The sequence below is a fragment of the Bufo gargarizans genome, chromosome 7 (assembly GCF_014858855.1).
Source record: "Bufo gargarizans isolate SCDJY-AF-19 chromosome 7, ASM1485885v1, whole genome shotgun sequence".
NCBI lineage: Eukaryota > Metazoa > Chordata > Amphibia > Anura > Bufonidae > Bufo > Bufo gargarizans.
Genome location: NC_058086.1, coordinates 930,087 through 955,674, shown reverse-complemented (window position 1 = coordinate 955,674; position 25,588 = coordinate 930,087). Strand labels below are relative to the sequence as shown.

The following is a 25,588-nucleotide window of genomic DNA, read 5'->3' as shown; positions in this document are numbered from 1 at the left end:
AGTCAGCTTCAAGTCAAGGGGGCAGAGGCTCCTTTGCTTTAAGTTAAGGTAAGTATGCCCCTAATGGTCCTCTCTCTTGTTTTATTGACAGCCAGAAGTCTCACGCATGCGAGGTGCGCTCCTTGGTAAGCCGCGATCCCGTCTCCGGCTGCCGCTGTTAGCCGGCTTTCAGCAGCGCACCGCGTATGCGTGAGACTTCTGAGATCCCGGCCACACTTCAGGCAGTCAATCAAACAAACAAGAGAGGGGACGGTTAGGGGGCGTTCTTACCTTGACTTGAAGCAAAGAAGCCGCTGCCCCCTTGACTTGAAGCTGACTGGCAAGATAGCACTGATGGCGCTTAAAATATTGTTTTTTTTAAGCTATTGAGCATCAGACTACATATGATTATTAACAGACTGTGGGCTACTATAAGGTAATGCTGGCAGTTTTATATGTGTTTTTGAGGTGACAGGTTCCCTTTAATATTTCTAATTGATATATTGTATATCTTGGCATGCGGTTCCTGAACTGTGCATCTCTACTGCTTTACTAGTACATTGGTATGTGAAGGCATTTGTCCTTATAACATAATACAAATTTGTTCTCACTACATGTAGGATCTTTGTACTTTGGCCTTTGTTAAGTGTGTTTGAAATGTCTCCTTATCACATGCCATCTACAGGTGAAACTGTAAAAATTAGAATATCGTGCAAAAGTTCATTTATTTCAGTAATGCAAATTAAAAGGAATTGCATTAATGCAACTTAAAATTAGAATTTTGTGAAAAGGCTCAATATTCTAGGCTCAAAGTGTCACACTCCAGTCAGCTAATTAATCCATAACCCCTGAGCAAAGGGTACCTCAAAATTGTGACTTTGGGGTTTCATAAGCTGTAAGCCATAATCATCCAAATTATAACAAATAAAGGCTTGAAATATTTTGCTTTGCATGTAATGAGTCTATCTCATATGTTCTTTTCACATTTTAAGTGGCATTACTGAAATAAATGAACTTTGCATGATATTCTAATTTTTCTAGTTTCACCAGAATATTATTGGTATACTAATCTCCTCCAGTGATGTTGCCTCTCATCATTTGCATAGTCATTTTTAAGCTTGTACAATAGTATATTGCATTAAGATTTATATATATACAGTACAGACCAAAAGTTTGGACACACCTTCTCATTCAAAGAGTTTTCTTTATTTTCATGACTATGAAAATTGTAGATTCACACTGAAGGCATCAAAACTATGAATTAACACATGTGGAATTATATACATAACAAAAAAGTGTGAAACAACTGAAAATATGTCATATTCTAGGTTCTTCAAAGTAGCCACCGTTTGCTTTAATTACTGCTTTGCACACTCTTGGCATTCTCTTGATGAGCTTCAAGAGGTAGTCACCTGAGATGGTTTTCACTTCACAGGTGTGCCCTGTCAGGTTTAATAAGTGGGATTTCTTGCCTTATAAATTGGGTTGGGACCATCAGTTGCGTTGTGGAGAAGTCAGGCGGATACACAGCTGATAGTCCTACTGAATAGACTGTTAGAATTTGTATTATTGCAAGAAAAAAGCAGCTAAGTAAAGAAAAACGAGTGGCCATCATTACTTTAAGAAATGAAGGTCAGTCAGTCCGAAAAATTGGGAAAACTGTCCCTAAGTGCAGTCACAAAAACCATCAAGCGCTACAAAGAAACTGGCTCACATGTGGACTGCCCCAGGAAAGGAAGACCAAGAGTCACCTCTGCTGCGGAGGATAAGTTCATCCGAGTCACCAGCCTCAGAAATCGCAGGTTAACAGCAGCTCAGATTAGAGACCAGGTCAATGCCACACAGAGTTCTAGCAGCAGACACATCTCTAGAACAACTGTTAAGAGGAGACTGTGTGAATCAGGCCTTCATGGTAGAATATCTGCTAGGAAACCACTGCTAAGGACAGACAACAAGCCTAAGAGACTTGTTTGGGCTAAAGAACACAAGGAATGGACATTAGACCAGTGGAAATCTGTGCTTTGGTCTGATGAGTCCAAATTTGAGATCTTTGGTTCCAACCACCATGTCTTTGTGCGACGCAGAAAAGGTGAACGGATGGACTCTACATGCCTGGTTCCCACCGTGAAGCATGGAGGAGGAGGTGTGATGGTGTTGGGGTGCTTTGCTGGTGACACTGTTTGGGATTTATTAAAAATTGAAGGCATACTGAACCAGCATTGCTACCACAGCATCTTGCAGCGGCATGCTATTCCATACGGTTTGCGTTTAGTTGGACCATCATTTATTTTTCAACAGGACAATGACCCCAAACACACCTCCAGGCTGTGTAAGGGCTATTTGACCATGAAGAAGAGTGATGGGGTGCTGCGCCAGATGACCTGGCCTCCACAGTCACCGGACCTGAACCCAATCGAGATGGTTTGGGGTGAGCTGGACCGCAGAGTGAAGGCAAAAGGGCCAACAAGTGCTAAGCATCTCTGGGAACTCCTTCAAGACTGTTGGAAGACCATTTCAGGTGACTACCTCTTGAAGCTCATCAAGAGAATGCAAGAGTGTGCAAAGCAGTAATCAAAGCAAAAGGTGGCTACTTTGAAGAACCTAGAATATGACATATTTTCAGTTGTTTCACACTTTTTTGTTATGTATATAATTCCACATGTGTTAATTCATAGTTTTGATACCTTCAGTGTGAATCTACAATTTTCATAGTCAGGAAAATAAAGAAAACTCTTTGAATGAGAAGGTGTGTCAAAACTTTTCGTCTGTACTTTGCATATATATATATATATATATATATGTATATAAAGTCATCAGGTGATTTGGCGCCTCGTTCATAGATAATTGTTGCATTATGTGGAGCTTACATCCTAGTGATTTTGATCTACCTACAACTAAATGGTGACCTCCATTTCATCTTTTTAGTTGCAGACCTGCTAATTATTGGGCTACTTTTTAGCCATTCAAAATTGTTGCACCACAGACTAAGGCATACTATGCTTCGATAGACCAAGAGACCTGCTACTTGTCCAGCCCTGCCCTTGGATTGTCAGCGGTGTAGTCATCTTGGTTTGCCAGAAAGGAGCCTAAGTTAATTTTTGTTTTTGAACAAGAGGGTCGCTTTAACGTGATGAATATTGACAGTATTGAAACATTTAGTAGTGGTATATCATTACTGTATTGCTCTTCCCCTCCAAATATATTTTAAACCCTCTGTGACACACACACATATATATATATATATATATATATATACATATCTGCATCATCCACCAGAACTTACAATTACGTGAACACCTGGACTATCTATAGCTGACATTGCATATACGGACACCCATATCTTGGCATATCAGCTGTGAGGGGGCACATATCTTGGCATATCTACTGTGAGGGGTGACATCTGGGCATAACTACTGTAAGGAGGCACATGCCTGGGCTTAACAGCTGTGAGGGGGCATATCTGGGTGTAGCAACTGTGAAGGGGGCACATATCTGGCCATAGATTTTGTAAAGGGGCACATGTGGACATTACTACTGTGTACAAAGTACTGGCACAAAGCTGGAATAATTACACCTTGGCTCTCAGCCAATAGTAGCTTGCATCTCTGTGATCTGTAATGAAGCCACAGGAAAGACCAACAGGCTAGGTGCCAGCGCGGAGTGTGAGCAGCCAGTCAGAGGAGGCCAGCTGCACATCATAAGCATAAAGTAGGGCAAAGTTCCTCCAGCTCAGCTACCCTCTCACACTCTGCAGTATATTCAATGTGTGTAGTTTCTCTTTAGAGGGTGTACAGTTAATAACGGAATACTGTGAGTAGACCTGAGGGACTGAAACACTGGGTAGGTAAAAAAACAGTAGGCCCATAAGGACTGATTCACATATATCCACCCTGTAGTATGCTCTGTCTATTGTGTTTGGCAACATCTATAATATGTGCAGTTTTGTTGCCACATGCAAAATACGACAAGGGGGCCCACTGAGGTTTTATCGCCCCCAAGAGCCCACATGAGCCTGGAGCCGACACTGAGTGTTGTGTTACCTGGGTTTGCAGCCCACTCAGGAGACAGATGTGTTGCCCTTGTGCTGTCTCCTGTCGCTTGGGCTGATTAACTTACTGCAATCTTACGTCACACAGTATTATGCTGCAGCATATAGCGTCCCTGAGATGGCTTAATATGAATCTTCAGGGGACATGTATTTATTGATACATTATTTCCAATTAAATAAATAGTAAGGACCAGAGGCACAGGCCTCTACATAATTTTGGCGTATATATACAGAAAATGATAAATGAGATGGGCCAGCTGGCCCGCCACCTTACACGTCCACTCCACCTTTTTGCAGCACTGGCATGAGCAGCGTGAGGGGGCAAAATTTCCTTTGCACGAAAATCTGCATCGGATATATAGTTCATATAAATATGTCCCAGTTTTGCTTTGTATATTTTGTTGTCAAGCACACAATGTGCTAATAAATGTCCTTATATACCCTTTGTATTTGTTAGAAATCTGGACAGATTGTTGGATCCACTGCAAGCATCTAGTTTGTCATTCCTTACACTGTAATGCTGCTGAAGGAGAGCATTTACTTCTGTGTGTGGTACCCCTTTAACCCCTTAGTGACCACTAATACACCTTTTTAGGCTTCACTCACACGTCCGTTGAACACGGTCCGTGGGATACCGGACTGGCATCCTGCTTAGTGCAGGAGCGCACGGCGTCATTGGTTGCTATGATGCAGTGCGCTTTGTGCCGCTGCTGCAGTACAGTAATACACTCGTATGATCTATGTGTATTTACTGCACAGCAGCGGCGGCTCAAAGCGCACGGCGTCATAGCAACCAATGACGCAGTGCGCTCCTGCACTAAGCAGGATGCCAGTCCGGTATCTCACGGACCGTGTTCCACGGACGTGTGAATGAAGCCTTACTGACGTAAATAAAGGGGGTTTTAACTAAACAGCTGGCTTTAATCAACCATTACATATACTAAAATTGGTGCATTAAAAACTATAACTTGTCCTGCAAAAAATAAGACCTTATACGAGTACATTGATGAAAAAACAAAAAAGTTATAGTTCTTTGAATGCAATTTTTTTTTAAATGTGCATGGTCACTAAGGGGTTAAGTGTAAGTGTTTAGATTTCAGTGTGGGGCGTGTTCAGGATTAGTTGTTTTCTACTCAGCACCGCTGAAACAGTCTGTAGGATTGTTAGACACAGCACAGAGAGAATGGCTGAGTTCCTCTCCTTCTTGTTTTCCAATGTGTTTTTATTGGGCATTTCTTTAATTGCTTTACTTTTCCTCCTGGACTTTATGAAGAGCAGAAATAATGGACCACGTTTTCCTCCAGGTCCTAAAGGTCTTCCATTTCTCGGGAACATTCTGCAGGTAGACTTCAGACACCCAACACAGACATTTTACCAGGTACAGTATGTGCATAGCGTGTTACACTTAATGTCCTATATTACATTGTCCATTTATTTTTATATATAAAGATAACCCTCTCTTAATCTTTTATGGAAGAAAGTTTACAATCCTTTAAATTTATCAGACTTTACCTCACCTGAGTAAAGACACCCATACATATTAGGGTATGTCTCGATGGTGTGGCTGGCCACATCTGATTGAAATCTACTTCAGTCATAAACTGGAGTAGGTTTGAATCTAGGTGCACGGAGGATAAGCATTGTCCCAAATTAGGCATGTCCTATGGAAGTTCAGGGGGTATCAAAGACCGGTGTAAAACACGTCTTTTATAAATGACCTCCAATGCATTTCTGTAGAAGATTGTTCCCTTTATCAGGTCAGGCATATGGCAGAATGGGGATATTACATTTATACATATATCTCCTCCACCAACATGATCCACCATCACCTATCAAGTCCACTCCCTATGTTGGACTTTGTATTGCCTGTTATCGCTTATGAAGGAAACGTTCACAACCAACAAGTAGAACCTTATATACCTTCACCTGTTGGGTCATTGAACACCTCATTTCCTTAAGGTAGCAGTGGAGAATCAACAAACGATCTATAGAACTACATAGCGCATCCAGCCCTGGACTATCTACTGTACAGGCCCATGGTTTCTCTTTTGCCAGCTTGATCTCGGGACACTAACAACGCTGACATCTGAGGATCTCTTTACCGCCTGAGTTCATGTATCTGGTGCAGTGAGACAACACAATATATATATTGTGCAACTAACTCTGTATGATGCCGTGAAGTATAATTAACCACATTGCTGGGACAAGGCTAATATTTATCATTCTATGGAACACCAGTTTCTCCTATTTAAAGGGAACCTGTCACTGGGATTTTGTGTATAGAGCTGAGGACATGGGTTGCTAGATGGCCGCTATCACATTCACCTGTGTGAAGTTGGCACCCCATGTTCTTAAATTTTAAAAATAAATACACCATTCGTTTGTGCTGCGTTTGTGCTGGTTTGTGCCGCAAAAATGAACGTTTGTGCCGGTTCGGTTCCTGAGATATTGCGCGTTAGATTTTTATGAAGCCCCGCCCATTTTCCACCCCATGTTCTTAAATTTCAAAAAGAAATACACCATTCGTTTGTGCTGCGTTTGTGCTGGTTTGTGCTGCAAAAATGAATGTTTGCGCCGCTTTGGTTTCCGAGATATTGAGCACTTGATTTTCTGATACCCCGCCCATTTTCCACCCCATGTTCTTAAATTTCAAAAATAAATACATCATTCGTTTGTGCTGCAAAAATGAACGTTTGCGCCGCTTTGGTTTCCGAGATATTGCGCACTTGATTTGCTGAAACCCCGCCCACTTTCCACCCCATGTTTTTAAATTTCAAGAAGAAATACACCATTCGTTTGTGCTGCTTTTGTGCTGGTTTGTGCTGCAAAAATGAACGTTTGTGCCGATTCGGTTCCTGAGATATTGCGCGTTAGATTTTTATGAAGCCCCGCCCATTTTCCACCCCATGTTCTTAAATTTCAAGAAGAAATACACCATTCGTTTGTGCTGCGTTTGTGCTGCTTTTGTGCTGCAAAAATGAACGTTTGCGCCGCTTTGGTTTCTGAGATATTGCGCTCGATTTGCTGAAACCCCGCCCACTTTCCACCCTATGTTCTTAAATTTCAAAAAGAAATACGCCATTCGTTTGTGCTGTGTTTGTGCTGCAAAAATGAACGTTTGCGCCGCTTTGGTTTCCGAGATATTGCGCGCTTGATTTGCTGAAACCCCTCCCACTTTCCACCCCATGTTTTTAACCCTGACTCTAGACCCCCCAGGTGTGCTGCAGCTTGCCCCCCCCCCACAACTTTTTTGGGGGCACAAGCATATATTTTTTTTTTCTGCGTACGCTGACTGTTAGCGCATAGCACGCCCCACCGCTGATCAACTTCGGACGTTTTTTTTTTTGTCTGTTAGGTTTAGGGTAAGTTCCCGAACACCCGTCCCCCCACACACACGCACACCAAATAAAGTTTATCACACACCCACACTCCCCTATGGCCCGCCGGATGTTCTAGGCGGCATATGCCCAGCTTGCCTCCGAGTCCAAGAGCCCCAGTGAGGACGAGGATGACCCCACTTTCCTTTTGTCATCCGCGTCCTCATCATCTAGCGATGATGATGAGACCCCAAGGCAGCGGAGACGCCGCCAGGAGGAGCAAGGAGACCGTCATGCTAGGGACGCTGTGGCCCACACTAGTACGAGAAGCTCTGGGGCTCGTACTAGTTTTCCGGCCCACCAGTTAAGTCCACCGGAGCCCCCTACCGGTGAACTTGTCTGGTATACCCCAGAGCGTTTTGAGCCCGTGATTCCTGATTTTGTAGGCCAACCAGGAATCCAGATTTCCACAGTGGGCTTCACTGAATGCGACTACTTTAGTCTTTTTTTCAGTGACTCCTTTGTGAATCTGATGTTGGAGCAGACGAACCTGTACGCCCCACAGTCCATTGCTCAACATCCGGGCTCCTTTTTAGCTAGGCCCGGTGGCTGGACTCCGGTCTGTGCAGCCAAAATGAGGACGTTTTGGGGCCTCGTGCTGCATATGGGCCTGGTCAAGAAAGCTAGTGTCAGGCTGTACTGGAGTGGGGACGTCCTCTACCAGACCCCACTTTACAATTATGCAGATAATGCAGCATGTCCCACCCCCAAGGTGATCCTGCCTATGACCGCCTGTACAAAATCAGGCCGGTCATCGATCACTTTGGGGCCAAATTTGTGCAGGTCTATGTACCTGGAAGGGAAGTCGCGGTTGATGAGTCTCTCAATGCTTTCAAGGGGAGACTCATTATCCGCCAGTATGTTCCCTCTAAGCGGGGGAGGTATGGCGTGAAGCTGTACAAACTTTGTGAGAGTACCTCAGGGTGCACTTACAAGTTTCGTGTGTACGAGGGGCGAGATTCCCGTATTCAACCCCCAGAATGTCCCCCCACTCTTGGTGTTAGCGGGAAACTTTTGTGGGACCTTATGCACCCACTGCTAGATAAGGGTTACCACCTTTGCGTGGATAACTTTTATACTAGTATCCCCTTGTTCCAGTCTCTCGCCGCCAGATCCACGTTCGCTTGTGGGACCGTGCGGAAAAATCAACGCAGCCTCCCCACCCACCCCCCCCTTCCAGGTACCTATTCCCTAGAGGTGCGACCCGTGCACTTACCAGTGGAAACCTGTTGCTGGTCAGATATAAGACAAGAGGGATGTCCTTGTACTGTCCACAATTCACGGTAACGGCATCACCCCTGTCCCTGTGCGAGGTATCGCGGCAACGGTCCTCAAGCCTGATTGCATCGTCGACTAGAATCGATATATGGGAGGAGTTGATCTCCCTGATCAAGTCCTCGAGCCATATAACGCCATGCGCAAAACCCAGGCATGGTATAAAAAAGTTGCGGTCTGCTTGGTGCAGGTTGCCTTGTACAACTCTTTTGTGCTGTCCCGAAGCGCTGGCAACACAGGGACATTCCTCCAGTTCTATGAGGCAGTCCTCAAGGCCCTGATCTTTTCTGACCGGGAAAGAGCAGGCCAGAGTACCTCGGGAACTGGAGGCGCCCAGATCGTCCCTGGCCAACACTTTCCAGGTGTGGTCCCCCATACTGGAAAGAACATTTTGGGGGTTGAATACGTGAATCTCGCCCCTCGTACACACGAAACTTGTAAGTGCACCCTGAGGTACTCACTAAGTTTGTACAGCTTCACGCCATACCTCCCCCGCTTAGAGGGAACATACTGGCGGATAATGAGTCTCCCCTTGAAAGCAATGAGAGACTCATCAAACGCGACTTCCCTTCCAGGTACATAGACCTACACAAATTTGGCCCCAAAGTGATCGATGACCGGCCTGATTTTGTACAGGCGGTCATAGGCAGGATCACCTTGGGGGGGGGGGGGGGGGACATGCTGCATTATCTGCATAATTGTAAAGTGGGGTCTGGTAGAGGACGTCCCCACTCCAGTACAGCCTGACCAGTGGCGACTCTAGGAACAATATATAGGGGGGGCACAAAGATACCACAGTCAAAAATGGGGGGGCACAAACAAAATAAGTATATATCAATAAGATTACAAAATACGAGTGAATTGCGATATGCAGGGATACAGTTATAATAAAGCAATTTACTTACAAAAGAAGCTACTCAGTCGTCTGCTGTGCCGTCCTCTGCTTGCATCCACGTATTCTTTCCCCTTCTTTCTGTCTCTCGTCAGTGCACAGGCACACTGTTATGGTGGATCTGTGGAAGACACACTGTTATGGGGGCATCTGTGGATGACACATTATGCCTCTCATTAGCCCTCATTATGCCTCTCATATCAGCCCCCATATCAGCCCTTATGCCTCATTAGCTCCCATATCAGCCTTTATGCCTCATTAGCCCCCATATCAGCCCTTATGCCTCATTAGCCCCCATATCAGCCCTTATGCCTCATTAGCCCCCATTATGCCTCTTATTAGCCCCATTATGCCTCTTATTAGCCCCCATATGCCTCCTATTAGCCCCCATATGCCTCCAATTAGCCCCCATATGCCTCCTATTAGCCCCCATATGCCTCCTATTAGCCCCCATATGCCTCCAATTAGCCCCCATATGCCTCCAATTAGCCCCCATATGCCTCCAATTAGCCCCCATATGCCTCCTATTAGCCCCCATATGCCTCCTATTAGCCCCTATATGCCTCCTATTAGCCCCCATATGCCTCCTATTAGCCCCCATATGCCTCCTATTAGCCCCCATATGCCTCCTATTAGCCCCATATGCCCCCATATGCCTCCAATTAGCCCCGATATGCCTCCAATTAGCCCCCATATGCCTCCAATTAGCCCCCATATGCCTCCTATTAGCCCCCATATGCCTCCTATTAGCCCCCATATGCCTCCTATTAGCCCCCATATGCCTCCTATTAGCCCCCATATGCCTCCTATCAGCCCCCATATGCCTCCTATCAGCCCCCATATGCCTCCTATTACCCCATATGCCTCCTATTAGCCCCATATGCCCCCATTTGCCTCCAATTAGCCCCCATATGCCTCCAATTAGCCCCCATATGCCTCCTATTAGCCCCCATATGCCTCCTATTAGCCCCCATATGCCTCCTATCAGCCCCCATATGCCTCCTATTACCCCATATGCCTCCTATTAGCCCCATATGCCCCCATATGCCTCCAATTAGCCCCCATATGCCTCCTATTAGCCCCCATATGCCTCCTATTAGCCCCCATATGCCTCCTATTAGCCCCCATATGCCCCCATATGCCTCCAATTAGCCCCCATATGCCTCCAATTAGCCCCCATATGCCTCCAATTAGCCCCATATGCCCCCATATGCCTCCAATTAGCCCCCATATGCCTCCAATTAGCCCCCATATGCCTCCTATTAGCCCCATAGGCCCCCATATGCCTCCAATTAGCCCCCATATGCCTCCAATTAGCCCCCATATGCCTCCTATCAGCCCCATATGCCTCCTATCAGCCCCAAATATGCCTCCAATTAGCCCCAAATATGCCTCCAATTAGCCCCAAATATGCCTCCAATTAGCCCCCATATATGCCTCCAATTAGCCCCCAAATAGCCCCCATATGCCTCCTATTAGCCCCCAAATATGCCTCCAAATGCCCCATATGGCTCCAATTAGCCCTTATATGCCTCCTATTAGCCCCCATAATGCCCCCAGCAGCCACATTTTTTATAAAATAAAAAATAAAAACACTTACCTCTCCTGTTCCTGGACGGACGCCGCCTGCCATTTTCTCCTCAGTCGACTGTGCTCTAAACTGGCGCGCACAGCGTGAGGTCACAGAGCGCCCTCACGCTGTGCGCAGCCCTGCACAGCCGACAGCCGAGGACCAGGAAGTGGTGAGTACAGAGCGTTCACCACTTCCTGGTCCTTCGGTACTAATGAGCGCTTCCATAATGGAAGCGCTCATTAGTATTCACTCTGGGGAATCAGCGGGGGGGGGCACCCGGGGGGGCAAGGGACAACATAGGGGGGGCAATTGCCCCCCCTCGCCCCCCTCTAGCGACGCCACTAAGCCTGACACTAGCTTTCTTGACCAGGCCCATATGCAGCACGAGGCCCCAAAACGTCCTCATTTTGGCTGCACAGACCGGAGTCCAGCTACCGGGCCTAGCCAAAAAGGAGCCCGGATGTTGAGCAATGGACTGTGGGGCGTACAGGTTCCTCTGCTCCAACATCAGATTTACAAAGTGGTCACTGAAAAAAAGACTAAAGTAGTCGCATTCAGTGAAGCCCACTGTGGAAATCTGGATTCCTGGTTGGCCTACAAAATCAGGAATCACGGGCTCAAAACGCTCTGGGGTATACCAGACAAGTTCACTGGTAGGGGGCTCTGGTGGACTTAACTGGTGGGCCGGAAAACTAGTACGAGCCCCAGAGCTTCTCGTACTAGTGTGGGCCACAGGGTCCCTAGCATGGCGGTCTCCTTGCTCCACCTGGCGGCGTCTCCGCTGCCTTGGGGTCTCATCATCATCGCTAGATGATGAGGAGGATGCGGATGACAAAAGGAAAGTGGGGTCACCCTCGTCCTCACTGGGGCTCTTGGACTCGGAGGCAAGCTGGGCATATGCCGCCTAGAACATCCGGCGGGCCATAGGGGAGTGTGTGTGTGTGATAAACTTTATTTGGTGTGCGTGTGTGTGGGGGGACGGGTGTTCGGGAACTTACCCTAAACCTAACAGACAAAAAAATTAAAAAAGGCCCAAAAATGTGATTTATTATTTTTTTTTTATTCAAACTCGCTGATCAACCGTCCGAAGTTGATCAGCGGTGGGGCGTGCGATGCGCTAACAGTCAGCGTACGCAGAAAAAAAATATATAATATGCTTGTACCCCCCAAAAAGTTGTGGGGGGGGGCGGGAGGGGGGCAAGCTGCAGCACACCTGGTGGGTCTAGAGTCGGGGTTAAAAACATGGGGTGGAAAGTGGGAGGGGTTTCATCAAATCAAGCTTGCAATATCTCGGAAACCAAAGCGGCGCAAACGTTCATTTTTGCAGCACAAACCAGCACAAACGCAGCACAAACGAATGGTGTATTTATTTTAGAAATTTAAGAACATGGGGTGGAAAGTGGGTGGGGTTTCAGCAAATCAAGCGCAATATCTCGGAAACCAAAGCGGCGCAAACGTAAATTTTTGCGGCACAAACGCAGCACAAACGAATGGTGTATTTCTTTTTGAAATTTAAGAACATGGGGTGGAAAATGGGCCGGGCTTCATAAAAATCCAACGCGCAATATCTCAGGAACCGAACCGGCACAAACGTTCATTTTTGCGGCACAAACCAGCACAAACGTAGCACAAACGAATGGTGTATTTATTTTTAAAATTTAAGAACATGGGGTGCCAACTTCACACAGGTATCACATTCGCAATATCCAGTCCCCATAGCTCTGTGTGCTTTTATTGTGTAAAAAAAACAACGATTTGATACATATGCAAATTAACCTGAGATGAGTCCTGTCCCTGACTCATCTCACATACAGGACTCATCTCAGGTTAATTTGCATATGTATCAAATAGTTTTTTTTTTTACACAATAAAAGCACACAGAGCTACGGGGACTGGGTATTGCGGATGTGCTAGCGGCCATCTAGAAACCCATGACCTCAGCTTTATACACAAAATCCCAGTGACAGGTTCCCTTTAAGAGGTACTAGCATATCATTGAATTCAAAAGTGTCCCTCAGGAACCTAAGAAAAGACATTGATCTAGTATTTGGTGGATAAGACATTTTGCATCTATTTTTCGCTGCAGGGCCCACAGCATCACATATATTCACAATATTTTGGACTGGATTTTTATTTTATTTTTTTTCTCTTTTTTTTATTTTCATTGTCGTGGTGTTGTTTTATCAAGCCCCTTTGCTGCATATATTAAACCATATATTTCCACAGGTGCTTTGAGAGCCTGAACCCGATTTTATTTTTGTTTAGTTTGGGACAAATGTATGTATGTGTGCATGGTTTACCATTTTGATCTCATCTGAAAATCCATTATCATGGGAAGACATCATCCACAGAGAAAAGGTTTCCCTAAATATTGCAAAAGTAGATAGCAGTGCACAAAGTCTAGATATCAATGTGTGCTAGAGTGAGTATTCAGCCACTAGAAAGAAATGGATGCAAATGAGTCTTAACAAACTCTGCCTCTAATGCCACCAGATGTAAGGCAGCGATCCTATAAGTCAATGTTCGACCTTTTAAATAGGCCTTTAGACATGACTTGGATAATAAATAAGCCAACACCTCATCTGCAGACAGCTGTTTCTGGGCGATTGCTCCTCATCAGTGCAGAGCAGACAGCATGCATGGCCTATAAGTCTCCTCACGCCGATTAAGGCACTCTCTCCCCAAGGAGAGATGGTACCCCCTAAATCTTGACTTAGGACTCTCACCCAGTTAAAGCCAGTATTCTCTGCACTAATGAGGGGCAATCACCCTGAAACAGCTGTCTGCAGATGAGGCTCTGGCTTATTTAATATCCAAGTCATGTTTCAAGGCCTATATAAAGGGACAAACATTGACTTATAGGATAGCTGCCTTACATCAGGTGGTATTAGAAGCAGAGATTGTCCTCAATATCACAGGAGCATGTATGGCCTATAAGTCTCCTCACACCAATTAAGGCACTCTCTCCCCAAGGAGAGATAGTACCCCCTAAATCTTGACTTAGGCCTCTCATCCAGTGAAGCCAGTATTCTCTGCACTGATGAGGGGCAATATAGGGGCTGGGGAGAAGACTGCAGATGGGAAGCTGCAAGGGCTGTCGAGGTCTGACATAATATGATTATACATAAAATGATTATACTGCACCCCCACCACTACTCACAGTAGTGCAAGAGTATCCACAAACTGATGTGAAGTCCATGGCAGGATGTTTAACCCAAGTGACTTATAGGATAGCTGCCTTACATCAGGTGGTATTAGAGGTAGAGATTGTTAAGAGCTCATTTATATCCCTTTTTCTCCTCAATATCACAGGAGCAGATAGTACCCCCAAAATCCTGCCACTAGAGGCACCCTGCCAGTGAAGTTGAAATTACGCTATCCTCTGCATATTTGGAAGAAAACCACTCTAATTTGTGAAGGCAATTTATATTTACCATCAGACAGAATATTTATTCTTATGGATTCCACAAAAATCCCTAAAAACTAAAGAATAATAAAGTATGGTACCTGCACCTTTATTTCCATTCTAAATCGCAAATAAAGAGACATGTCACAGCATGCAGGCAGATTTCACAAGGCGGCCTTCGTCTCTGCCAGCAGGTAGAGCTTTGTTCCAGCTGAACTTTGAACAACAAAAGAAAAGGCCTTACAGCTCACACATGAGAACAGTGATGCAGAGAAGGTGCATAGAAGGGGTGTTGCTAGGGTCTCAAAGGATTCATAGCCCAATCCCCAATGCATATGTGCCATATTCTTGAAGTAACCCCTCTAGTCCCCCAGCCCCCCGTCCACACACACACACATACACCATAGCACTGATATTTTACTTGCTGGATGGACACTACCAAAACATACAGGACTAGATTCCACCACATGCCTCTTATATCCAATGCCTCGCCGTTGACATCTCCTCTACTTTTCCATTCGGCCAATGACAACTTCTGTCAGCCATGTCTTGTCTCTGCAGAGTCTGCCACATATGTAGGTAATAAAGAAATAATGTGGGTTTTGGAAACTTTCTTAAAAATTGTAAGAATTGCTTCTAAACTTCTAAGCCTTTTAACGTCCTAAAAAAATAAAATGACATTTCCAAAATGATGCCAACATAAAGTAGACATATGGGGAATGTTAAGTAATAAATATTTTATTAGGTATGACTTTCTGTTTTAGAAGCAGAGAAATTGAAATTTGGAAAATTGAGAATTTTTCTACATTTTTGGTAAATTTGGGATTTTTTCATAAATAAAGGTGAAATATATTGACTCAAATATATGACTATCATGAAGTACAATGTGTCACAAGAAAACAATCTCAGAATGGCGTGGATAAGTAAAAGTGTTCCAAAGCTATTACCACATAATGTGACGCATGTCAGATTTGTACATTTTGACCTGGACACTGGGGCATCAATGACCCTTGGTCATGAAAGGGTTAAGGAAGCAATTAAAATGTCCCCTTTAGTGCACGAGTAGTTATATAATTCCCGTTGTAGTGCCCTAGTAATTATGATGCCCCCTTGTAGTGCTTCAGCAGTTATACTGCCCCCAGTACTGTGCCAGCAGTTATAATGCCTCTGCCCCCAGTCGTGCCCCAGTAGTTATAATGGCTCTGCACCCAGTAGTGCCCCGGTAGTTATAATGCCTCTGCCCCCAGTAGTGTTCCAGCAGTTATAATGCCTCTGCCCCCACTAGTCCCCTAACATTTATAATACCCTTGCCACAGTAGTGCCACAGTAGTTATAATGCATCTGCCCCCAGTAGTGCTCCAGCAGTTATAATGCCTCTACCCCCCACTAGTACCCCAACATTTATAATGCCCCTGCCCCCAGAAGTGCCCCTGTAGTTATAATGACTCTGCCCCCAGTAGTGCCCCAACATTTATAATGCCCCTTCCACCAGTAGTGCCCCAGTAGTTATAACGCCTCTACCTCCAGTAGTGCCCCAGCAGTTATAATGCCTCTGCCCCCAGTAGTGCTCCAGCAGTATAATGCTTTTTGCCCCCAGTATACCTCCAAAAGTGCCCCAAAATCAAAAACTCCCCTCACTCCCTCTCCCCACTGCCATCTGCGATGCAGGCCTTAAGGCCTGTGGCCTGAGTTGCCTGAGTGCTGGAGCAGGTGGTCGTGACGGCATGATTGTGCAGCCTACGCCAATGATGCATCCTTTACATTGGGTTATGCTAGAGAAATGTGTACAATGTCCAGCACCAGTTAAAAAGTAATAAATGTTTTTGAATCTTCACGTTAAGACGATTTGTTGACATTCTATTCCGTTTTGTGTTTCAAGCTCATTCGACACAGGTTTAAAATGCATTTTAATGTGAAGAGTCAGTAAAGTTTATGATTTTAACACTTTAGCAAACAAACATGCTTTCCTAATTACAGTACAGTATTAATAAATGCTAGTTTGCAGTCTGTTTCTCAGGACAGTTCTGGGGCATCTATTCTTACGGCTCTATGTTGTGCCATTCCTTTATTGTTTTCTACTAGAAGTTATGAATTAATTGCTATTAACCTTCAGTAAGGGTACAGGGGGGAAGTAATAAGTTTAGGATACGACCCTGCACAGTCTCACTCTATCATTTTTTGTAGAAATAATAAAGGAATGGAGCATAGAATCATAAGAATAGATAATCCCAGAACTGTTATTGCCCAGGGAATGCATATAGCTATTAAAATAGCCAAACAATAGTTTAAGTGGCTGCAGCTCTCACCTCTACCTTCAATCGATGAAGCACGGAAAAAAGGCCAGAACTGGGCCTTATAGGGTATCCAATGGAAAAAGGGAATCCAACTTCTTATGGAATAAAAAAGCTTCTTTATTGGCTCATCATATAAAATCCACCAAAATCACAGGAAAATGACATCAAAGTGACGCGTTTCGGGCTACAAAATCCAGCCCTTCATCAAGACATAACAAATGTATAAAAACCATTCCTTTTATACAGCACAAGGTCCAACCTCTTCTAATTAGCAAAGTGTCCGCACCTGGAACCTAGAATGAGAACCATATAGTGATCCAGGGGAGGAGATCCAGCATCACAGGTGGTGCATACATATACATAATAAGAACATCTTAATTATATTGCAGAGTAAGATCATGTTTTCTATTTAATCCTTTTGGCATGCAGGTATCAAACGCGTCACTTTGATGTCATTTTCCTGTGATTTTGGTGGATTTTATATGATGAGCCAATAAAGAGCCTTTTTTATTCCATAAGAAGCTGGATTCCTTTTTTCCATTAGCTATTAAAATAGACATGTCAGGAGTGGTGACAGGTCCTCTTTAAGTGGTGTGACTATAGGTGTCACAGCAGCTGAAGTTGCGACCAGCCCCACAAGGTCACCTTCACTATACTAAAGTTAATTGTACTTTGATCTCATTTTTGATCTCCAATTACCAAGCTTTTAGTGTACTGGGATGTTGAAGTGAAAGAGACAGTGGAAGAAAATTGATGGATGCCCAGACTGCTGGACATCCCCTACAGTCAGAAAGGAGATCATTTTAACTTTTAATGACAAAAGTTGGAGTACAGAGTCAAGGAAGAAAGGCTGGGGAGAAGAGTGCAGATGAGAAGCTGCAAGGGCTGCCGGGGTCTGACATAATATGATTATACAATCAGGTCCATAAATATTGGGACATTGGCACAATTCTAACATTTTTGGCTTTATACACCACCACAATGGATTTGAAATGAAATGAACAAGATGTGCTGTAACTGCAGACCGCCAGCTTTAATTTGAGGGCATTTACATCCAAATCAGGTGAACGTAGGAATTACAACAGTTTGCATATGTGCCTCCCACTTGTTAAGGGACCAAAAGTAATGGGACAGAATAATAATCATAGATCAAACTTTCACTTTTTAATACTTGGTTGCAAATCCTTTGCAGTCAATTACGTCCTGAAGTCTGGAACGCATAGACATCACCAGATGCAGGGTTTCATCCCTGGTGATGCTCTGCCATGCCTCTACTGTAACTGTCTTCAGTTCCTGCTTGTTCTTGGGGTATTTTCCCTTCAGTTTTGTCTTCACCAAGTGAAATGCATGCTCAATCGGATTCAGGTGATTGACTTGGCCATTGCATAACATTCCACTTCTTTCCCTAAAAAACTCTTTGGTTGCTTTTGCAGTATGCTTTGGGTCATTGTCCATCTGCACTGTGAAGAGCCGTCCAATGAGTTCTGAAGCATTTGGCTGAATATGAGCAGATAATATTGCCTGAAACACTTTAGAATTCATCCTGCTGCTTTTGTCAGCAGTCACATCATCAATAAATACAAGATAACCAGTTCCATTGGCAGTCATACATGCCCACGCCATGACACTACCACCACCATCCTTCACTGATAAGGTGGTATGCTTAGGATCGTGAGCAGTTCCTTTCCTTCTCTATACTCTTCTCTTCCCATCACTCTGGTACAAGTTAATCTTGGTCTCATCTGTCCATAGGATGTTGTTCCAGAAATGTGAAGGCTTTTTTAGATGTCGTTTGGCAAGCTCTAATCTGGCCATCCTGTTTTTGAGGCTCATCAATGGTTTACATCTTGTGGTGAACCCTCTGTATTCACTCTGGTGAAGTCTTCTCTTGATTGTTGACTTTGACACACATATACCTACCTCCTGGAGAGTGTTCTTGATCTGGCCAACTGTTGTTTTCCGTGGTCTTTCGGGTTTTTTGGTGTTGCTGATCTCACTGGTGCGTTCCTTCTTTTTAAGAATGTTCGAAACAGTTGTTTTGGCCCGCCTAATGTTTTTGCTATCTCTCTGATGGGTTTGTTTTGTTTCTTCAGCCTAATGATGGCTTTGGATCTCATCTTGAGAGTTGACAGCGACAGATTCCAAATGCAAATAGCACACTTGAAATGGACTCTGGACCTTTTATCTGCTCATTGTAATTGGGATAATGAGTGAATAACACACACCTGGCCATGGAACAGCTGAGAAGACAATTGTCCCATTACTTTTGGTCCCTTAACAAGTGGGAGGAACATATGAAAACTGTTGTAATTCCTACACCATTCACCTGATTTAGAAGTAAATACCCTCAAATTAAAGTTGACAGTCTGCAGTTAAAGCACATCTTGTTTGTTTTATTTCAAATCCATTGTGGTGTTATATAGAGCCAAAAATTTTAGAATTGTGTCGATGTCCCAATATTTATGGACCTGACTGTACATAAGATGATTATACTGCACCTTACAGTAGTGCAAGAGTATCCACAAACTGATGTGAGGTCCATGGCAGGATGTTCAACCCAAGGAAATTAAAGTCAGCTGTTCATGAACTAGCTGACACCAGACACGAAGTGCATGCATAGAACTATAAAGAAGAAAGGGATGCAAATGAGCTCTTAACAAGCTCTGCCTCTGATGCCACCAGATGTAAGGCAGCTATCCTATAAGTCAATGTTCAACCTTTTAAATAAGCCTTGAGACATGACTTGGATATTAAATAAGCCAGCACCTCATCTGCAGACAGCTGTTTCGAGGTATTTGCCCCTCATCAGTGCAGAGCAGAGAGTACTGGCTTAACTGAGAACTAAGCCAGTACTCTCTGCTCTGCACTGATGAGGCGCAATCCCCCCCGAAACAGCTGTCTGCAGATGAGGTGCTGGCTTATTTAATATCCAAGTCATGTCTGAAGGCCAATTTAAAGGGTTGAACTTTAACTTAAGAGGATAGCTGCCTTACATCTGGTGGCATTAGAGGCAGAGCTAGCTCATTTGCACATGTTTCTTCCCAGAATTCCAGAGGAGCATGTATGGCCTATAAGTCTCCTCACTCTGTTAAGGTGCTCTTTCCCCAAGGAGAGTTAGTACCCCCAAAAAGAGTACAAACAAAAAAACAACAACACACACAATATGGTGTGCAAGGTCCCACCCTCTGCTCCGTCAAACTCCTTAGATGATGAGGTCGCTATTAGTGGATGAATCTAATCAGAAAGAATGTAACTGTAGTGTTATCAGTTTTCCTTTATTAGGTCTGGTATCTAACCTTTATTTGATGACCACATTATATAGGTATACTGCCATGCACGGAGATGAGCCACTGTATCTAAGCCTGCTATGTTAGAAAAATCATCTTATTCTGTAGACGTGATGTCTCTAATATATTTTTGTGTGAAAGAGGGATCACAAAATATGTCTTGGAGCTTGCACCCCTATTCTTTTCAGTCCCTAGCAATGAGCCAGGCTGCTAGTGCTGCATCGATGGGTCATGGACAGGCTTTAGCTATCGAGTAGAAGGAGAAGTGTGTGGGGGCCCAAGCTAAACTTTTGCACCAAGCCCCTGAGCCTTTAGTTTAATCCCTGGGCAGAAGATTTAAAAAATAAAAGTATATGACAAACCCCATCAAAATGTGACCTACAACTTCATCCCATAAAACAATGGACAGCTCTCCCATGATACAATGATACTTGTGGCATAATTTTATAGGATGGTACTTATACTGTTACGGCTGGGCTTTTACTGTTGTATCATGAAATAAGTATGAGCACTCTGCTCCAATGGATAATATGGGAATACAAGTGCAAATTCAGTGAGCAGAGGATCTCTGCAATCTTCATGGATTTTATTTTACTGAAAATATTAGTTAAGTACATGTACACATTTATCTGTTTTTAACAGATGAGCAAAGAGTTTGGGAATGTATTTAGTCTGCAATACTTCTGGAAGAAAATGGTGGTGCTCAATGGATATGAAGTGATGAAAGAAGCTCTGATCAACAGGTCTGAAGAAATAGCAGACCGTCCACGATTTCCTATCTATGAAACAATCGGATATTCTGGAGACCACACAGGTACAGTCTAAACAATTCCATAGAAAGTATTTTCAGCTGTTGTATGTGTGGCCTGGAGGAAATCCCTCTATTATAAAAAAAAAAAATGCTGGGGGCATAAAAAATCCTAGTTACACCCCTGGCATGTCATATAGAGTATTTAAAAAAGCTATGAGGTGGCAAAAGTACAGTATAGTGCACCTAGATTGAGTGCAAATTGCATGTTTTAAGATTAAAGGAAGTGTTTTAGTGCACCCTAGGTCCAAATAAATAAAAGTAGTCAAACATGTACAGGAATGGCAATTTGCATAATCTTTTATGCTTATGGTACTAATTAGTACCCCGCTTATGGTACTAATGCCCACTGTGCTCCCTTTATAGTAGTAATGCCCTCTGCTCTGTGCCCCCCTTATGGTAGAAATGCCCACTGTGTCCCCTTTGTAGTAGTAATGCCTCTGCTCTGTGCCCCCTTTAGAGTAGCAATGCCCTCTGTGCCCCCCTTATGGTAGCAATGCCCTTTGTGCCCCCTTTGTAGTAGTAATGCCCACTGTGCCCACTTTGTAGTAGTAATGACCTCTCCATTGTGCCCCCTTTTGTAGTAGTAATGCCCACTGTGCCCAATTTGTAGTAGTAATGCCCTCTGTGCCCCCCTTATGGTACTAATGCCCACTGTGCCCCCTTTGTAATAGCAATGCCCTCTGTGCCCCCCTTGTGGTAGTAATGCCCTTTGTAGTAGTAATGCCCTCTGCGCACCCCTTATGGTAGTAATTCCCACTGTGCTCCCTTTGTAGTAGTAATGTCCTCTGCTCTGTGTCCCCTTTGTAGTAGCAATGCCCTCTCTGTTTAAAAAAATAAACAAATAAAAAAACACAATACCTACTCACCTTGTCTTGTTCCTGAAGCTCACAGTCCTTTCTCCCCTGCAGACACAGATCAATCTGCAGCACTTTGTGGGAGGAGCTTATGCAGATTTCCAGGCTGCAGGCTCCTCCTACACAAGTCGGCAGTGTGATCCGTGCTTGCAGGCTGAATGGTGGAGCAGGGAGAAGTCTTCCTGCTTGATCATTCAGTGTACTGCCAGCCTGAACTAGGGGAGGAGCACGGGGAGCTGAGCGGTCGGTAAGTGAGTGGACTGCAGCGCCCTGCGCTCCAGGAGGGGGAGGGCGGTGCAGCTTAAATGGAACACTGGCTGCATCCACCAGCAGTGTTTAACCCCCTCAAAAATAGTGAAAAACTGTTGCCTGAGGCGAGGTTCTCATCTTGCCTCGGCCCTTAATGCGACCAAGCATGGCCATTGCTTACTTCCCTTCTATGGGATTGCTGGAGATCGCTGAGCTAGTTCTTATCTATTTTCATGAGTCCTATAGAAATGGATGTAGGGAGCTGCTGTGCATGCGTGGCTGCTCTCCACTGACTTCAGGGGTCCTGTTCTGGAGAAAAATTTGGGTCCCAGAGGCTGGACTATCTGACATTGGTGGCATATCCTAGCCATATGCCATCAATGTCTGAGATGAGACAACCCCTTTAATTGCACTTATCTGTACCCTAGATGCAATGAACTTTAGGGTACGTCCACATGTGGTGGGTCTACTGTGGATTTTCCGCAGCAGATTTGTTTTATAAAAATGCCTGACGTTTACAGTAGCAGCAAAGTCAATTAGATTTTTAGAAACTTCATCCACATACTGTGGACATTTTCCACAAAGAAATCTGCATATAACTGGACACACTGTGTAGATTTTAAATCCACAGTATGTCAGTGCATGTTGTTGTGGATGTTATTGCAAATGGTGAAACCAGCAGCAGAATCTGCAATAAATTTCTGCTACAGAATTGCTGCAAAATCAGCGGTGGGAATTTTGCTGCAAGAATATCCACACTGACCATTCACAAAAAAATTCTGTCAAGAAACAAGCATTAAATATTAAAATTGTTTACCAACACTATTTCAGTAACTCGGACCACATCTACATTTCTGGTGTCCGTGTGTCCTAACAGCACCCATACACTGTAGAAGCAGGGTGCAGCCTGAGACGTTCCGTGTAGTAACGCCTCAGTCTAACAAACTGCTTCTCAAACTGTGAGTTACAGTTCGTGAGGTGCAGCTGGGGATGCAGATTTGGCAGCTGCCTTGGGTTATTTTGGCAACATAACAGAGTCCTTTTCTATATAATGTTATTATCCTGGGTTCTGACAAAACTTTCACAGTCTTCTAAATTGGGAGGCCTCAGTAAACCAGCGTTTAGCATGTGCCAATTCCACTGTTTTATAAAAAGCTCTCTATCCAGTATAAATATGTATATAGATGATGCCTTAGGCTACTTTCACACTTGCGTTCAGAGCGGATCCGTCTGGTGTCTGCACAGACGGATCTGCTCCTATAATGCAGACGATGGGATCCATTCAGAACGAATCCGTCTGCATTATATTTCAGTCTGAAAGTTAGTCAGACGGATCCGTCCAGACTTTACATTGAAAGTCAATGGGGGACGGATCCGTTTGAAATTGAGCCATATTGTGTCATCTTCAAACGGATCCGTCCCCATTGACTTACATTGCAAGTCTGGACGGATCCGTTTTGGCTCCGCACGGCCAGGCGGACACAAAAACGCTGCAAGCTGCGTTAGGATGTCCGCCTGCTGAGCGGAACGGAGGCCAAACGGTGCCATACTGATGCATTCTGAGAGGATCCGCAGAACGCTTGTGAGAGCCTTCAAACGGAACTCACAAGCGGAGCCCCGAACGCAAGTGTGAAAGTAGCCTAAACTGGAATGAGAAAGCTGTAGCTGGAATGTTCTAGTAAAGATTAAATATAATTGTCAGACATAAGGAAAAAGCATACCATGTATGGCAACTGATTCTACAAACATTTAACAATGACTACATGAATCTATAAAGGGGTTCTCTCACCTCAGACATTGGTGGCATATCGTTAGAAGATGCCACCAATGTCAGATAAGTATAGGCCCAACCTGTGGGACACTGCACTTATATCTAGAATGGAGCCTCCAAAGCAAACGAAAGCACACTGCACACGCGTGGCCACCCTGCATTAATGAATATGCTGCAGGCTCTTGTTTACTTTGGGGGCCCAATTCTAGAGATCAGTGCAGGTTCCAGAAGGGGGGCCACCACCTATCTAACATTAGTGGCATAGTCTACCGATATGCCACCAATGTCTGAGGCAGTGGCAGACTGGGGTTTCTGGGACCCACCAGAGGAAATTATTCCGAAGACCCAACCAAAAACACTAATGGCAAGTGACTGGCTCTAAAGGCAGCCAAATTGTTATTGCTTATCCAGGATCTTTAAGGACCACTATGTATCAGAGCCGTTGGGCTAGTGCAACCCTGGTGTGAGGTGGGACAACCCCTTTAATGCTTTGTAGGTGTTGATGAAAAATTTGTGCCAATATTATGACACCAGTATGATCATCAGTGATGATACCACACTGCAGTCTGGAATACATCAAATTGATATATACATGATAGTTGAATACAACATTTCTTTCACTTTAATGCACCAGGGATGTATTTAAAAATTAACATTTTATGTGTTCATATTAGGAATAATATTGGCCCGATATGGGAACTCATGGAAAGAGCAAAGAAGGTTTACCCTGACAACACTTAGAAACTTTGGCATGGGCAAGAAATCTCTTGAGGAGAGAGTGACAGAAGAAGCACAATGCCTATGTTCTGTATTTAAATCCAAGAAAGGTGGGTTCCTGAAGTTAATTTAAAGAGTATATATATATTTATATATATTGTAGGAAGGTACAAGGGGTCGTCATTGATGGTAGGTATGTGTCACAGAGGTTCCTGGCCTTGGTTAAGTAAGAGACGGTATTTTCATGTGTCAGTGGCAGCTAATGCTGATTGACACTTTTGCTATTTATTTAGTATGGCTGCAAATAGCTGATCCGGGACGGCTCTTATTGGGAGTAATCAAAGTGATGGGTGGGTGACTACTCCCCACGTTCCTGGCCCGGTTTTGACAGCACCTGGCTAACCTTATAAAGGCAGCTGGGATCAGCAGCAGAGAACGCCCTGTGTGTTGTGATCTGAGCCCTGTGCTGGGCTGAAAAGCTGAGACCCGTGTGGGGAAAGCAGGCCACTAAAGCCTGCATTTAGACTGCTGGAAGCAGAACCACCGACAAGGTGACTTTTTTGTTATGCATGAACTTTCTACTCAGTGTGAACAAACATCAACCCTGCAAAGAGTGTTTTTTGTTTGACCTTATATGTGAATAAACACGGACATTTAAATTACGAACTTGTACTTTGCCTCTGTACTGCACCCACTTATGCCAACTACCAGTGCAAATTCCCACTATACTGTATATAGGTGAAATTTCAGGATGAACCTAAAATGCATTCTAACCTTTACAAGTGAACGTAATGTGACCTTCTCTAAATATTTGAATGCACATGTCCAACTGTTCAATGTTTTTGTACTTTTTGCACAACTTGCTGTTCAAAACAGATCCATGAATAAGCTGATAGATTTCGTAGTTCAGTTAGAATTTAAACAGTCCTCCTCATCATACTTTTCACATTTTGACATCATGAGACCAAGAGGACACCTAACAATTGATCAACAGTACCCCGCCATTGCGAGACTTCAAGCAGGATGTTCGCAGATGGAAATGGCCACGGAGCTTA

At 44.2% G+C, this 25,588-nt stretch overlaps 1 protein-coding gene across 1 annotated transcript in view; it reads left to right on the top strand.

The window, feature by feature from the left end:
* The first annotated feature begins 5,165 nt into the window (after positions 1-5,165).
* Positions 5,166-25,588, top strand: part of LOC122943639 (cytochrome P450 2D14) — an 89,874-nt gene continuing 69,451 nt past the window's right edge. The window contains exons 1-3 of the mRNA XM_044301531.1: positions 5,166-5,405; positions 20,774-20,945; positions 24,491-24,643. Coding sequence (XP_044157466.1) covers positions 5,211-5,405; positions 20,774-20,945; positions 24,491-24,643 — 520 coding nt within the window. The 5' untranslated portion in view covers positions 5,166-5,210. The remainder of the gene's footprint in view (positions 5,406-20,773; positions 20,946-24,490; positions 24,644-25,588) is intronic.